Source organism: Protopterus annectens, chromosome 14.part0, assembly GCF_019279795.1.
Source record: "Protopterus annectens isolate FY-2018-M chromosome 14.part0, PAN1.0, whole genome shotgun sequence".
NCBI classification, from domain to species: domain Eukaryota; kingdom Metazoa; phylum Chordata; order Ceratodontiformes; family Protopteridae; genus Protopterus; species Protopterus annectens.
Window position 1 is genome coordinate 239,813,553 of NC_056748.1, and position 15,686 is coordinate 239,829,238.

Sequence of the window (15,686 nt, forward strand, 5' to 3'; positions counted from 1 at the left end):
TTTATTATGCACTTGAGCTTGGTGTGAAGCAGATAATTTCAAATGGGTAGTTATTAAAAAATTACCATAGTTAAAGGACATTCACAGCGTATAAAAAACGTTGGTTATCACATTGTTTCACGCTCTTGAGAAACATAACCATCCACTAGTAGGCTTCAGTTTCACAGGTACTACTGCCTTTCACTACTAAGAACATTCTTATGAGGAATGAAGGAATAAAGTATTTACAACCCAGAAGATTACCTAATAGATAATCAATGTGAACACTAGATGGACAAACAAGTTTTTTATCATCCAGTAAAGGGTCGACACGAGAATAGCGAAACTGCAGAACATCTAACAAGTAAACGGAAATCTCCATAAGGGGAGATTTCCATTTACTTCAATGTAGTGCAGTCGCAGATTTGGTATATTTAAGTAGCGGGGAATGTGGGGGGTGCAGGGGGGCTTGCCCCTTGCCTACACCGTTTAGTTTTTTTTTTTTGTTAGTTTTTTTTTTTCTGAACATTCAATGTTTTAACAGTTTGATCACTAAAGGTCAACCTTTAGTTATTGAACTGTTAAATATTCGCTATTCTAATATAGACTCCCAGTAAAGCCAATGTTATCTGTGAGCTTTCACATGATATGTACTAGCCAGGCTACTGTAGTCAAGTCTGTGTTATGTGCAACATTCCTATAATAAGTAATGACAGTGTTGTCAGTTTTACCTTATTCATTTCTAATATGCCAGAAGGGCACAGTAAAGTCTTTTGAGCCCATCTTTCATCTGCTTCATGATGTTAACCTATTTTTAAATAGAATGCTATAACAGATAACAAGACCAACAACTGGAGTAATGAAATTTTCAAGTAATTAAGAACATAAAATGCATTATTCTTTTCACAACCAAGTTGAACCCATCATGCAAAGATTTCCATTTCTTATAGCATTCCAACATTGTATGAGAAATGTCATGTGAAAGCATTAAGTTTTGTAGAGTTTAATCTAATTTTCAAAGTTATCATTTAAGGGGTAACTGAGCAAGTCACCCAACTAGACAAAAGTTCTACGTCATTCTCACAGACATGGAAATTGTGTCAAATTCCTACTTGGTTAACAAAGACTAATTAAAGAAGATAAAAGTTAACTAGTCTGGTTGGAAATAAAGGCTCCCAGGGATTTCTATTTGTTGTACCAAGCTTGTTCACAAGACTACCCAAAGTTTAATTCCCAGCTGTGTAGCATTTTCACAAGTTGCTTTTTTCTCAAGTTCTTGCATAAAACCTTTGTGGAATCTCATACTCTATTTCAAGTGATGTAAATTAAATCCCCTGCCATTCCATGTGACATCAGAGAAGCCCTTTGAAACCTTCAGGAGTGCAACTATAAGATATAGAGCTATGTGTGCGAATGTAGGCATGAGCAGAAGTTCAATGTTCCAATAGGGCAAGTGGCACATTGTGGATATTCAAACGTCAAGATTGAAATGGTGACCATGTCTCGGCAAGATGTGGAACTCTGAGCACAGCTCTTGATTTTGTTTATACGGGAGTAGGTGTAGAAACATTAGAGGCGGTAGGAATTGTGAGTGAGTTGGAAACACTCTTGTCACTCTTATTTGATTGCACACTAGTAAGGCAGCCATTAAAAAGATGGAGTCAACTACCTATGGATCCGCTATGGGGCAGTACTGCACACAGTGAGACAAGAATGTCCACTGACAGAGGAAGTAGACACAGCTCCAACAAAGTGCATATGCTACAGCTGCTTTACATGTACCATGTCACTTCTGAGTCATTTGTGTTTTTTTTTTCTGGGGAGGGGTAGAGAAGAATATGATATTAAGTGAAAAAAATTAACAACAGAAGTCACTGCGGGCTAGAATACCTACATTGTGTGCCCTTTATTACCATATCAAAATTCAGGGTCTTTAAAATCCTTTGGGGCTATACATTGCACTATTCATGATGACAGAAAGCACTTTCTCAGCTTACTGAAGATATTTCTTCCTCAATGCTGACTTCAGTTCACCTATCCTCTAACATTCTAGTATCAGTAAAACAGATCTGCTCCTCCTTGCCTGTTCTGTCAGCAGTACGATTATGTTCTAAAGTTAGGCAAAATATAAACTTGTTAGGTGCTTCCCTAGCCAAAGACCTGATCTTAACAGTCCTAAGGGATGATTACAAAAGCTTGTTAAGAGCACCCTAAGTGCTGTTAAGATTGGATATCATGCTAGAAAATGGCTGACAGTGGATAGTGCTGGCTAGCAAAGAACATAGGCAAAAGGTAGAAAAGCATTTAAAAGCTGTTAGAACTTTACTCTGCCACACGTACAAGCAGAAGGTGTAGTGGAACAGTGTCTAGTACTCTTAAAAGCTGGCTTGCCTTCTGACAACAGAGGGCATAATTTCTGCCTGCTATACCTATCAAGTGTTCCTGATTTTATGTCATATTTTTGCCCTGTCCTTAAAATTTTTCATTTTATAATAAATCTCTGAAAATGCATGTTGATGCAAAGGCTGTTATTCTATTACATTTTTAAATGAATTTAAGCAATATTTACAAATGGTCCCTGATTTTGATCATTTGCCCCCTCATTATTTTTGGATTTGCCCAGAATTCTTAAGCAAAAGTTTAGAGATGTGTTGCTGCCTGTTGGACAGCACCTAAGTGCTTTATCAGCTTTCAAAGGCAATTAACATGCCTTTATCCTCCTACATAGTTTGTAACTGGTAACACATAGAGCAGATAAAGGTCCATGCACTAGAAATAATTATGATTGGGTCTCCTATCACAGCCCTTATTATGTGTTCTTGAGATGGCTGTCAAAAAGATGCACCTGTTGAGCTAAGCTCTTGAGATGAATTTCTTGGTCTCTGTGTCTGAAACACATAATAAGCTTGATATGACTGAAGACCAGATCATAATCCTGTGTGTTATAGACACACATATCTCTGTCCTCAGCTTGCTATGCTAGGTTTCAGAACTGTTTTGCATATCTGTTTATCATGAAACAAATAGCTGATACAGACTCTTCAATTTTGGTTACTTTTCTTTTAATGAACTCATTATTTCAGCTTTGCTGATGAAAAATATTTCTGCCGGTTACAGTTCTGTTTCAGCTTTCACATCAATGAACTTTTGTTGCATCCAGCATAATCTATACTTTTAACCTGACTGTTTCCCACTTTCATTGAAATGCTTGCTGGTACTGAAATGAGATCAGCTGTGGACATAATGCCAGCTGTCAGCAGTGTTCTACCTTTCTTACCATTTAGCCATCTGAGACATGCTATAAAGCAGTACTTCTAATATTACGAGGGACACGCAGATTATAAAATGTTGAAGACATTTAAATATAATCCACATTCACTGTGATTCAGTTAAAGCCACAAACACTATGGTTGCTACAGAAAAACACAGTCCACCCTAAAAGCCCCGTAAGGAGCCTGGAGATCATTGTCAGCCTTCTTCTACACCCAGCCATATTCAGTATTTCATTCAGCAATGTAAACTACCTGCAGAATGGAAATCGTGGTCAATTAAAAATAACATTTTTGCAACTATTTTCTTCCTTGGAATGTAAAAACATGAAAACACACGGAGTGTTATTTACCAGAATAAAGTAATAACTACAATTTTATTTATTCATTTGTTTGCTTCCTTCTTTGTTTATTATGCTATCATCCCTTTGATGACCAAGTCATTTTACTGGGATGATAAAAGTTTCAATAGATTAATAAACAGAACCTTTTATCCAAAGCACTAATCACTTTCCTGTAAAAAAAAGAAAATTACAGTCATACTTGACAAATACGTCAGACAGCATGTAGTCTGCATCATACTATGGAGTTACTTACTACAGCAAAATAAAATAACAGCTAAAACAACTGGTGTATAGTGAAAGTAATAAGCTTACACAAGGCATAAATTATAAATATTTATTGGACAGGACATCTATATAGTTCATATGTTCCCAAACTGCCAAGTAAAACATGCCATGCCAGACAATTTATTAGACAATTAATCAGAGTCAAGGCAGTAAACTTATTTTCTATACACTGATGTTAAGGATATAATGATGCAATGCTCTTGGGTTTATAGAGAATAATATGGAAATATATGGTGTTTCTGTACTTTATAAAGTCATGGGTCAGTAAAAAAAAAAACAATCTTTGAATAATATATAACCTACTCCAAAGTTATGTGACCATGGCTGGGAAGAGGGACTTGCCCGTGCATCAGAAAAAAGTATAACTTGCAAAACTGTTTGCTGAAACATTTTTAAATAATCAGATTTTTGATGAGGCAGGATGGGTTAAACATACTATATCCGAGCACCTTTCATAAGCATAAGGAATTCCACAGCAAATGTATTAATATTCTGCACACTGATTCCCTGTAAAGATGTTGTGAACAACTGGAACAAGCAAAGTGAAGAGGAAAAGCTCTATCACATCAAAGGTGTGTTCAAAGGGAATATTACCTGATCTGCATTTTACCAGAAAAAATTTCACACAGAAATGAAGCTCTCATGTAGGTTTACAGACTATTACCACATCATCATCTTCAGTTGTTATACAGGAGATTGTTAGCACAGCTCAGTAGAAAGAAATTTGTTGTTTTTAATGATGCATGCTAATTTATTCTGGGCAAGACGTTAAAGGCATTATTTATAATTTCTATAATAATCTTGTGATATTGTATTGTACTATGTGAAAAACATGGTTAAATAATTTACATAACTATATATAAAGTTCACCAATACTGTGCAGTAAATAAAATATTTCACATACCTTATCAGAACAGTAAAATGTAATAAAATATTTTATACATAGTATATGCAGAATAATGCCAGTGCAATAATGATATGCACACTACCCAAATGATTCTGAGTGTTGTTAGAGAAAGACCAGATGTCAGCATCAGACAATTGTGGGCATATGATCCATGCAGTATGTAGCACCCTTCTAATTTTAGTATTTAGGATACATGCCTGGACAAGAAGATGAAGAACAAGGGGAAAACGCTCCTAATACATATGCTTTTTGTTAGGGGTCATATTGGTGGGAGAATTCAAGGATTGCATCTGTGTGATTACTGCTATCTAGCTGGAGGTAAGGGGTTAAGCAATTGGAAATAGCTACAGAAATTACATGGAAATTACTGGATTATATAATCACAGAAGCATTTGCATTTGGAAGATTTCAACATATACTTTTTTATTTTGCTTTGAAAAGTAGGGCAGGTCTGACTGCTTTTCAAGTAGGCTATATAATAGTCTTTGGCATTACTAGGGCAGTATCATTAGAGTAATATGTAAGAGTAACACCGCTACACTAACAGTACAGCTTCACTTGAACATTTGCTCAGAACAACGTAATCCTAGCACTACCATATTGTCAGCATATTTCATCACAGCAAGTCTATCACACTACAAGTGTGGCATCAGCAATATACCCTATGATGAGTAACAGTCATGCTAGTGATGCAGCACTACAAGTGGAGCATCAGCAATGTACCATATCAGAGTAACAGCCATGGTAGTGATGCAGCACTACAAGTGGAGCATCAGCAATGTACCATATCAGAGTAACAGCCATGGTAGTGATGCAGCACTACAAGTGGAGCATCAGCAATGCACCATATCAGAGTAACAGCCATTATAGTGATCCAGCACTACAAGTGGAGCATCATTAGTATACTACATTAGAGTAACAACAGCATCATTAGCCATTAAGTAACACAACCACACCAAAAGTAGAGCATCATCAATATACAGTATCAGAGTAACAGCCATAGTAACATTACAGACCTATGAGCATTCTGCATCAGCGCAACATCAACGCACTTGCAGTGCAGCATTATCAACATAAGTTATTCAATTAACAGCACCACACTACAAGAGGAGTGCTGTTAGGATACTGTATCAGTATGCATTAACAGCACTGTTTGCTAGAATAACACCACTACACTAGCAAGGATGTATCATAAATGAAACAAAGCAGAATAACCTTGCTACAAAGTTCTGTAAGGTATCAAACAAAGATGCTGAAAAGGTGGGGTCTTAACACTGATCTTTGCAATACTCCCTGGTTATTAATTTAGGATCAAGTACTATTTCCATGCATTTCATTTAAGAATCCAGTCCTGGATAATTCTTAAACCACTCAAATGAATGTATGGACATTACAGATTCTGTAAGCTATACCAAGAGATGATATCATCAAATGCTTTTAAGAAAGATGGCGCCAAGAAATTGTCCTTTATTTTTTGTTTCAGCATAAAGGCTGATGGTTTGAATGGTACAGGCTATGTATTGTGTCCTCTTCTGAAACCAGTTTAGGAATTTTATTAGTAAATGCTATTTGATCAATCATTCTGATAAATTTAGACTGGACTAAATGCATGAGTTAATAATTTCTCCCAGTGAAAAAGAAAGGGTAAGCTGACTGCATTTTAAGTATTAGTGAAGGGACACAGATATTATCCATATTATAGCATGTACATTGGGAAGCAGGTATATCTTCTATGCCTCACTTCATGCCCCCTAATGTGCTGCCACCTGACCATTCTTTTCGAAACAGACTGTGTGTACAATGATTTTCCAAAAGCAGTAAAGTGCACATCAACTAGCACAGATTAATGAAAGGAAACTTGATGATACAGGTTTATATCCACAATAAAGGCAACAGACTGTTACATAAGACACTACTACAGAAAGCAGCAGACCTACAACCAGCTGCTGTGATTTTCCATTTCCATGGCAAAAAAGCAACACATTATCTATTTCAGCTCTCATATACAGTCAACATCAGGCTAGTGCGTCAAACCAATGCACCTAGGACAAGTGCAAAGTCTAATTCCAACGTAACGTCCTGAGGGAGAACACTGCACTGATTACCTACAAAAGCATCCAAGAGACAAATGAGAAGACATGGAACCTTGGATGATTTATTTTATTCATTTATTTAAATTTGTTTTCAGGGGTAGAACACTGATAAAACCAATCACTATTTACAGACTCAGCCTGGATGCACTCAAAATGCCTGACCCTCCCACCAACCCCCACACCAAAAACAAAGAAGTGGACTAAGTCACTAAGTCATCATAAGATGAATTCACATCTTGTGTATATCTGGTTGTTCCCATTACTCATATGATGCAGTGTTTCGGAAAGGTAAACACTCCATAATGCATTATTCTTATTATGTCTGTATTTGCTGAAAATTACTAACTTGTCTACTCTCTTCTGACTCTTATTTCAGACCACAATAACATCTTCCTCATGAGCAGGTCCTGATGTACATAATAAATCACAACATGCAGTTAATCAAGCCAGTAGGAGCAGCTCAGGTTAATCCAGGAACTCCAAAACAATAAAATGCAAACATCTGTTATCAGATACCTTTTACTCATATCTTACCAGCCCCATTATTGAATATAATGCACCTTTTGGCATGCATTTATCTAACCATATCACATAAACTGAGATACCCAAGAGATTTACAGCTAAAATTATCAGTGGCTCAAAAATCTTAGTTAGCAGGAGAGACTGGCAGCCCTTTCTCTGTACTCAGTCTCTTATGGACTCTTCCACGGAGATCTATGTCTATCTTTTAGTGCCATGAAAGCTCCTCCCCTATTTGATCTCCTGTTACGTCACAGAATTAATAGTACATAAAATACTCAGTTAAAGAAACTAAACCTTCATCAACAGACAATTAAGACTTGTTGTTGTGATAAATTCATATCCTGGTGTATCACTTACCTGTGGAACAAACTTCTGCTATATAGCTAGCAAATCATCTACATATCAAGAAGAGTAGAACCCTTGTCACCTTCCAGGTAAACCTAGATGACTCGATGGACAGCTTCAAACAGACATTGCCTAGTACTTATCTATGAATCTATGCCATGCTTGTTCCAACTCTGCTAAGGCACAGCATCAGTTTAGATGATGTATGTCACATTAGACATTTCAGCTAATCATATTTTGTTCATACTATGGCACCATCTGTGGTGAAGGCAAAATGCTGCTCAGTGCAAAGCACATACTGGTCTGAGATACATAATCAGAAAGGTCCATAATGTCTTTGTTCACACAGTCCAGAGAGGTACATCTCAGGTCATTTATGCCCACAAGGACTGTGATATAATCATGCTAGTACCTGTGGTACAAAGATTTGAGTGCATGTGTAACTTGGTGGATCCTGGCTCCAGATGCAACTGACCATAATCCTCTCCTTATCCAGTCTGGTAATTGGAGCATCTCTGTATCGTACAATGGAGTCACCTATGGAAAGAATCTTTGGTAAATTGTTTGCTTGTCTTATGAGCTTTGTTTTTGGGGATCCATTGAATGTAAGCTTATGTGTGGAGTTTGGCACTGCTTTTGGTGCGTGCTTTAGAGATTGCTGAGGATAGGCATTACCATTTGCAGGCTTAGAAGGTATTTTATGTTTGAGGAGATTGCTTTTTCGTGCCTCAGCATAAGATGCTCTATGTGTGTGGGGGAACTATGTGTGGTGAATGAAGTGTGTGTGTTCTCGGCAACCTTGTTTGAAGACATCTATATATATATATATATATATATATATATATATATATATATATATATATATTTGGGTCACCAACAATGTTTTAATCGTCGAATGAAAAGCCAATACAGCTGACTAAAAATCAGGTGGTCAAATGTACCAGCATTTTTTCTGTGCAAGATCATGGTATTTATTTATTTATTTATTTATTTATTTATTTATTTAACATTTGTTTCCCATGAAAATCTGACTTGGAATGAAGCCAATTTTCAGCGGCGGCCCGGGGAGAAACACTCCAGCTGTATGTCTTTGTAAGGTGGGAGGAAACCGGAGCACCCAGAAGAAACCCACATGGATGGAGGGAGGACATGCAGACTCCACACAGAAGGCACCCCCAGAAAAGAATTGAAGAGTAAAACCTCTTGCTGTGAGGTGACAATGTAACCGCTGCATCACTGCTCCATTCAGTGGTACAGTGGGGATCGTGCAATTTGCCATTTCCCCACTGTAGTGTGATCACAGACTTGGTAGATATAATTTATCGGGGGGGGTGCAAGGTGGTTTCACCCCCATAAAAAAAATGCTTTTTTTTATTTTCAAAATGTAGCTGATCAACTGATTATGCTTTGATCAGTTGCCTTTCAATACAGAGAATTTTCGATGCATGGATATACATCCATATATAAACAAACAAACAAACCAGCAAATAATAAGTCATACTTAGAACATACTGCAGCTTTTCCTAAGCTACCATTGGAAGACTAGCTCTTTGACATGAAGTTCTAACAGTCCCATTTTCCAGCAATAATCATATGAAAACTGAAACTGGGCATATTTGCCCTCAAAGAGCTGATGGACACCTTTGGAATATAATATACCAGACAAAGTGGGTTACAAAAAGGATTCCTACCATTGAAACACCAGGTCTTTCATTTATTTATTATTTTTTTCTAATGGAGTAAATGAACACATGCTTATGAACCAGTTGCAGCTAAGGCCCAAAACAAAAGATAATATCAAATGCAGTCTACATAGACAAATTAAACCTAGTGTTAACCAAGGCTGGGTCTAGCTTCTGCCTGTTACAGTGTTTCTTTGAATGTACCACTTATTCCCATAGCTGACCAATCTAACCTCCCTGTAGCTGAACATACGTGACACACAGACTTTTTTTGAGTTAATGCTTCATTACTCACTTTATTCTGTTTCAGCATAGTGGGATGCCATACTTAGTGTATGTTATCAGACTGGACTGACACGATTACTTCCTAGACCCCCCCCCCCCCCAAAAAAAAAAAAAAAAAACTGAAGTAGGTCTCAACTCACTTAAATAAATCAGTGAGCACAAAGCAGAACTGAAGTCGCCACTGTACCTTCATCAGGGATGCAGAAGTCCCAGGGAGAATTCTGGGACTGATAAATTCTTTGTAATTGGCACTAAGGTGATACAACCTTGTATTACTCACAGTACAGTTAAAAGTATATTTACATTTTAAGGGACAGACACTGACATTTGTTTTTCAGTTTTTTTTTCTTTGTGTCATGACGTTGCTTAATTCTGTATCTTACGGCAGCTCGCCTCTAAGTTTTTCATACCATCTTATAAAGTGAAAATGAGGGAAATAAAAGCACACTGCATAATCATTTTAAGATATGTACCTCTCTTAGTTTTTATTGTGCCTAAAATTAAGCTATACAGCAAAGCACTAGGGAACTACAACATTTTTGAAAAGCAATCTGTATGTATGAATGAAAGTTATTACAAAGCAGTGTGCTTCCTTCCTTTCCATAATGTCCAGAATCCCTGCAGGAAATATAAAAGATAGTCATATAAAGCTACAGTTTCCTGATATATGATCTAAAGCTTAGTTTGTAAGTAAGTACAGCATTTTTATTTCTATCCTGGAAACAAATGATCGTCAGTAGTAGCGTACTGTTTCATGCTTTTACCTATGAGAGAATGGCTCTATGAAATCAGCTTGTGTAATACTGCAGATGTCATAGTGCAACAAAACTGTTTCCCAAAACACTCCTCTTCTCTCTTTAATAGATACTCATTACTGCATTGCAGGGCTTACCTCATTATATGAATACATTCTGGTTCCTTTGTAAAGCTGTAGGCGTATCCACTGGACGTTGTGCCAAAATCAATAGCAACAACCACGACATAAGTCTGCTCTGCGGGCACATTCTGTTCTGTGTCTCCCTGTTATACAAAAATAAAAATCATATTATTTTTTCATTTAACATATTCACAGTTCCTACCAGTTTATAAAGACTGTGGAAAGGTAGAAAGTCATATTACAATTTCAAATTCTATGTAAAGCATCCATATAAGCCAGTTTACCTCTAACATATGAAAAAAATATATATAACCCTAAGCAATGGCACATGCATGCCCATTGATAATACAGCAAAAGGCAGCAAAGCTACTTAAGAATTATTGAAGTTATCAGGGGTTAGAATTAGAACTGAATAAGGGCAGATCTGTAGCAGCAGAAGGAACTACAACAGCAGTTTTGACTATGCTGCAGAATAAACATTTCATATCTCTGTTCATGTATAAAGCCCAAAAGGTGGTAAATACCTTTGCAACAGTCTAAATCAGTGTTGCTTACCCATAAAATAGTTCATATTGGCTTCTTACTGAAATGGCAATGGTCACATCATATAGTCTAATGTTTAGGCTAAATGTACCCCATATTCTCAGGATTAAGGATCCCCTTTTTTTTTTTTTAAGTATGTCTGAAGTTCATTGCCTGGGTGAGGGCTGCTAATCAAAGCTAAATTAATTAAATTAATACTTCATTTTAATTTGTTTAACAGGGTAGAACAATGATCCATCTGGACTATTTTTATGTTCAGCCTAGGAGAAATTCAAACTTCCAGAATGACATTTCTGATATAATACTCATAAAACAACAGGAAAGGTAACAAAACAAACATAATTTATAAAGTCTAAAAGCAATAGAATCAAAAAGCACATACACAAGTCAGAATATCAAAAGAATCCATGGAAAATGGTAGACATGAAAACACTGTATGTAGAGTTAATACATAGCTATTCTAAATAATGGGGCATAAAGGCTATGGAAAACTAAATACTTAGCATGTCTCAAAGCAAAATGTGAAATTAAACCTAAGAATGGCAATTTCAGCAAAGAGAAAAATAAGGGCTTATACACAGTGATGAGAATAAGGCAGTAAGTGAGGATTATAATATGGATGGCGTTCTGACAAAGCTAGGACACAATGATGTGGGGCTCAGCCTTCAAAGACTTTCTGCATAAATAATCGAGTAGAAAGCAGGGGACAAACTGAGTAGTCAGAGGGAGGAGCAAGGAGAAATGCCCAGAGATATGATATGAATGCTATATTTAAACAGAAGCGTGACTAATGAGTTGTTTATCAGTGGCAAGTTGTCATTCCTTTCTTCTGACTCACTGATAGACAAGACATTTTAAATTAATTACATGCTAATATACTAACAGTGGCAAGAACACAAAATGAAACTGACTGTATAACATTGTGAAACACAGTACACATGAAAAATTCATCAAAATAGCCTAACTATAGTATTAGCCAGCCAGCTTCTCTGTCACTAATGGACCGATATATGTTCATGACTTGCCACAAACTGCTTCCTTTATGTGTGTACTTTAAGTGCTCAATTATATAATTCTGCCATATAATGTTATGTTTATATAGCATTATTATAAGTGTTTGTGTGACTTTCTTTATATTGCTAAATAAATATATATGATAACTATGCATATGCTCACACATTACACACGCACACACTCAAACACACGCACACAAAGAGTAGCACATACATATGCTTTATCATTGTGTTGTCCTTCCCAGTATTAACCCATCTATTTGATACTGCAATCCCCCTGTCTGTGTAATTCTTGCTTTCCCATATCTCTCCTGCCCCACTTTTTTATAAACTCTGTTATCCTAAGTGTTACCCCTTTTCCACCATATTCCTATTTCTGACCATATAAATTCACCTAGCACTATTAACAGGCAATTTCCCACAGTTTCTCCAGTCAGCTTGGTCAACATAGGCATCCTGAGGCAGTGTACCAACTGTCTCATGTACACAAACAACCCTCTACTTCTAGTGTACATAAACTCAACATGCGAAAGACGCAACTATATTAAAAACCTTGAATCAATACTCTCTAACAGGCCAGTCAATATATCTGACACTGAGTGGGTTGTCAGCATGTACACCTCACCTCCTACTCCACCCAAACCCATATCACACATATCTACATATGCTGCGGTCCTTGCCACAAACTTACCTAAACACCAGAGACCTCCCAAACACAAACACAAGCATGCTACACATAATACTTCCTCTGCAGAACACAATACACACAGTAGCTCATGCACCAGTGTTTCACCTGCCAAGCCCATAAGACTAAACCCTAAACCAAGCATATTAGCCATAGGAGACTCCATTGTGAAACACACAGATGTCCCTCTCACCAGGCTGGATAAGGAGAAGGACAATCACCTGTCAGGTGCCAGGATCTGCCATATCACACATGTACTAAAGTCTCTCAATAACAGGTACCATTATGATTCTGTCATAGTCCATGTTGGTGTGAACATCTTGAGATGTACCTCTCTGGACTATGTGAAGAGAGACATGACTGAGCTTTCAGAATATTTGTCTCAGGCAGGCATGTCCTTAGCCTTAAGCAGCATTTTACCTTCACCTAGAATGATTCCTAAATACAAACAGAAAATGATTGACTTCAATAATTGGCTTACTTTCTGGTGTCATTCTAAGGGGATCCAGTATCTGTCAGCCTGGGATGGCATGATCGACAAACCATAATGCTTTGAAATAATCTTCACCTGTCACCTCTGGGATGTTGGCTACTGGCTAAGGCTCTTGCCACCCCCATACTGCCTTTTTTAGGCAGCGTCACAAAAACAAAACTCGGGATGTAAAAAACAACCAAAAACAACCTCAAGGTCATATTGCTTAACGTTAGGAGTCTTAACATGAAACTGCACTCACTGGAAGTAATCCTCACCCTGGAGGACACAGACATGTGTACAGTCACAGAGACCTGGTACAAGGCTTTGGAGAGCACCCTAACCATACAGGGTTATATCTCCTTCCACACATTCAAGCCACAAACCAAAGGGAAGAAAACTAAAGGAGGCGGTGTATCAATATCCATCAAGGATAAATACACCTCCAAATTGGTCAAACAGTACGACACCCTAGAGATAATCCAGGTGGAATTAACTCTTGGTAGGACACCTATTCAAGTCCTTGCCAGCTACAGAACCCCCTCCATGAATCAGAACACCCACTCTGCCTATTTGGATCAACTTGAGTCTATTCAAGATACATCCTAATACCATAGTTTTAGGCGACTTTAACTACCCTAGCATTGACTGGGCAAATTACTCATGCACAAACTCACCTGCCCAAAGGTTCCTCATCTTTGTCAACTCCAATGCCCTGGACTAGCTGGTTGACACCCCCACCAGGGGGTCAAAAACCTGGATCTGGTGCTTATAAATATTTGAGACCACTGTATGAAACCAGACAAGGGTGGGGGTGTTGTGTTAATGTACAATTATGAATATGAGAGCTACATGTACAACATTTTGCAAGACACTGAACATTATGAGGTTGTTTTCAAGAACGAAATCAATATAGGATACGCAAAAATTAAATATTATTTACAAGACCACCTTTTACAGGGAGCATTTAACGAGAAATTGTATAATTTTTTGAATGTCGGATATCCCAGAATACCTACGATTTTTGGTATTCCCAAGACTCACAAGGGGATTGAAAACATTAAATTTAGACCAATAGTGGCTGGAGCAGGGGGTATCACTGAACCCTTAGCAGTGTTTGTGGATGTTACTGTGAAGCCTTTTTTTGGAGTCGGTTCAACACATTTGTAAAGATTCATGGGACTTTTTAAAAAAGATTAACAAAAATATGTTTGTACGGATTATTGATGGTCACTATTGACGTTGTTGAACTTTTTCCCAGTATTCCCCATTTCGTGGGGTTGGATTGGTTTTCTAACATCTTAGTTAATGAGTTTGGGCTGGATAGTAAGTCCATCAACATGGTTCTTGAATTTACAGAAACGGTTCTAAAAAACAACTATGTGTTCTTTAATGGTGAACACTACCACCAAAAAAATGGAGTGGCTATGGGAGCATCTTGCGCCCCTTTATACGCAAACTGTGTTTTATATTACTGGGAAAAGCAGTTTATTTTTGAAACAGAATGGGACAGGCACATAGTACACTATGTTAGATTTTTAGATGATATTTGTATACTTTGGAAGGGAACTAAGGAAGAATTGAATATTTTTTTTGAATATATTAATCAAACAACAACATTCTTAAGGTTTACTATCAATGTGGAGGATGACAAATTAAATTACTTGGACACCACTATATACAAGGATTTTGCAAACAGTTGTTTTCAGTCCAGGTTATATCGGAAGAAAACTTTTTCCAACAGTTATTTACACTTTGACAGTTGTCACCCTATGTATCAAAAAAGGGGAATAGTTAAGGGCCAATTTATAAGGGCCTCAAGGATGATGAGTAAAATGGAAGATTTTATTAGTGAAACTGGGTACATCAAAAAGTTATTTTTAGAAAGGAAGTACCCTGAGGATTTCATTAATCAACAGTTGGACGAGGTTCTACACAATAGGGACCTGAAATACTTTCCCCTGATTGGGAAAGGTACAGGCATTACCACTGCAACTAGTAGAGGTAATGAATTTGGTCCTGGCACTTTCATCCACACATTTTCAGATACATCCTATTTAACTGAAGAAATTATTAATAAATTTTGGTATGTTCTGAAAATTAATGATGATATTTCAGAACACATACCTGCTTTCCCCAAATTTGTCAGAAGGAGGGACTTAAACTTGAAGGAGTATTTGGAAAGGGGGAATAAGGACAATTCTGAGGTTTCTAAACACAAAAGGAATGGCACTTTCAAGTGTGGGATGTGCCACCAATGTTCTCACATGGCGGATACTCCTCCTATTTTCATACCCTCTAGAAAGATTCATCTTAAAGCCCAGGGGTATTTTAATTGTAAATCGTTTAGGGTTGTATATTTAGGATGGTGTACTTTATGTTTTA

The 15,686-nt window shown here is 37.2% G+C and overlaps 1 protein-coding gene across 1 annotated transcript in view; it reads right to left on the reverse strand.

The window, feature by feature from the left end:
• HSPA12A (heat shock protein family A (Hsp70) member 12A) overlaps window positions 1–15,686 on the reverse strand; it is a 956,869-nt gene that overhangs the window by 579,724 nt on the left and 361,459 nt on the right. The window contains exon 3 of the mRNA XM_044055963.1: window positions 10,604–10,731. Within this exon, the coding sequence (XP_043911898.1) occupies window positions 10,604–10,731 (128 nt within the window). The remainder of the gene's footprint in view (window positions 1–10,603; window positions 10,732–15,686) is intronic.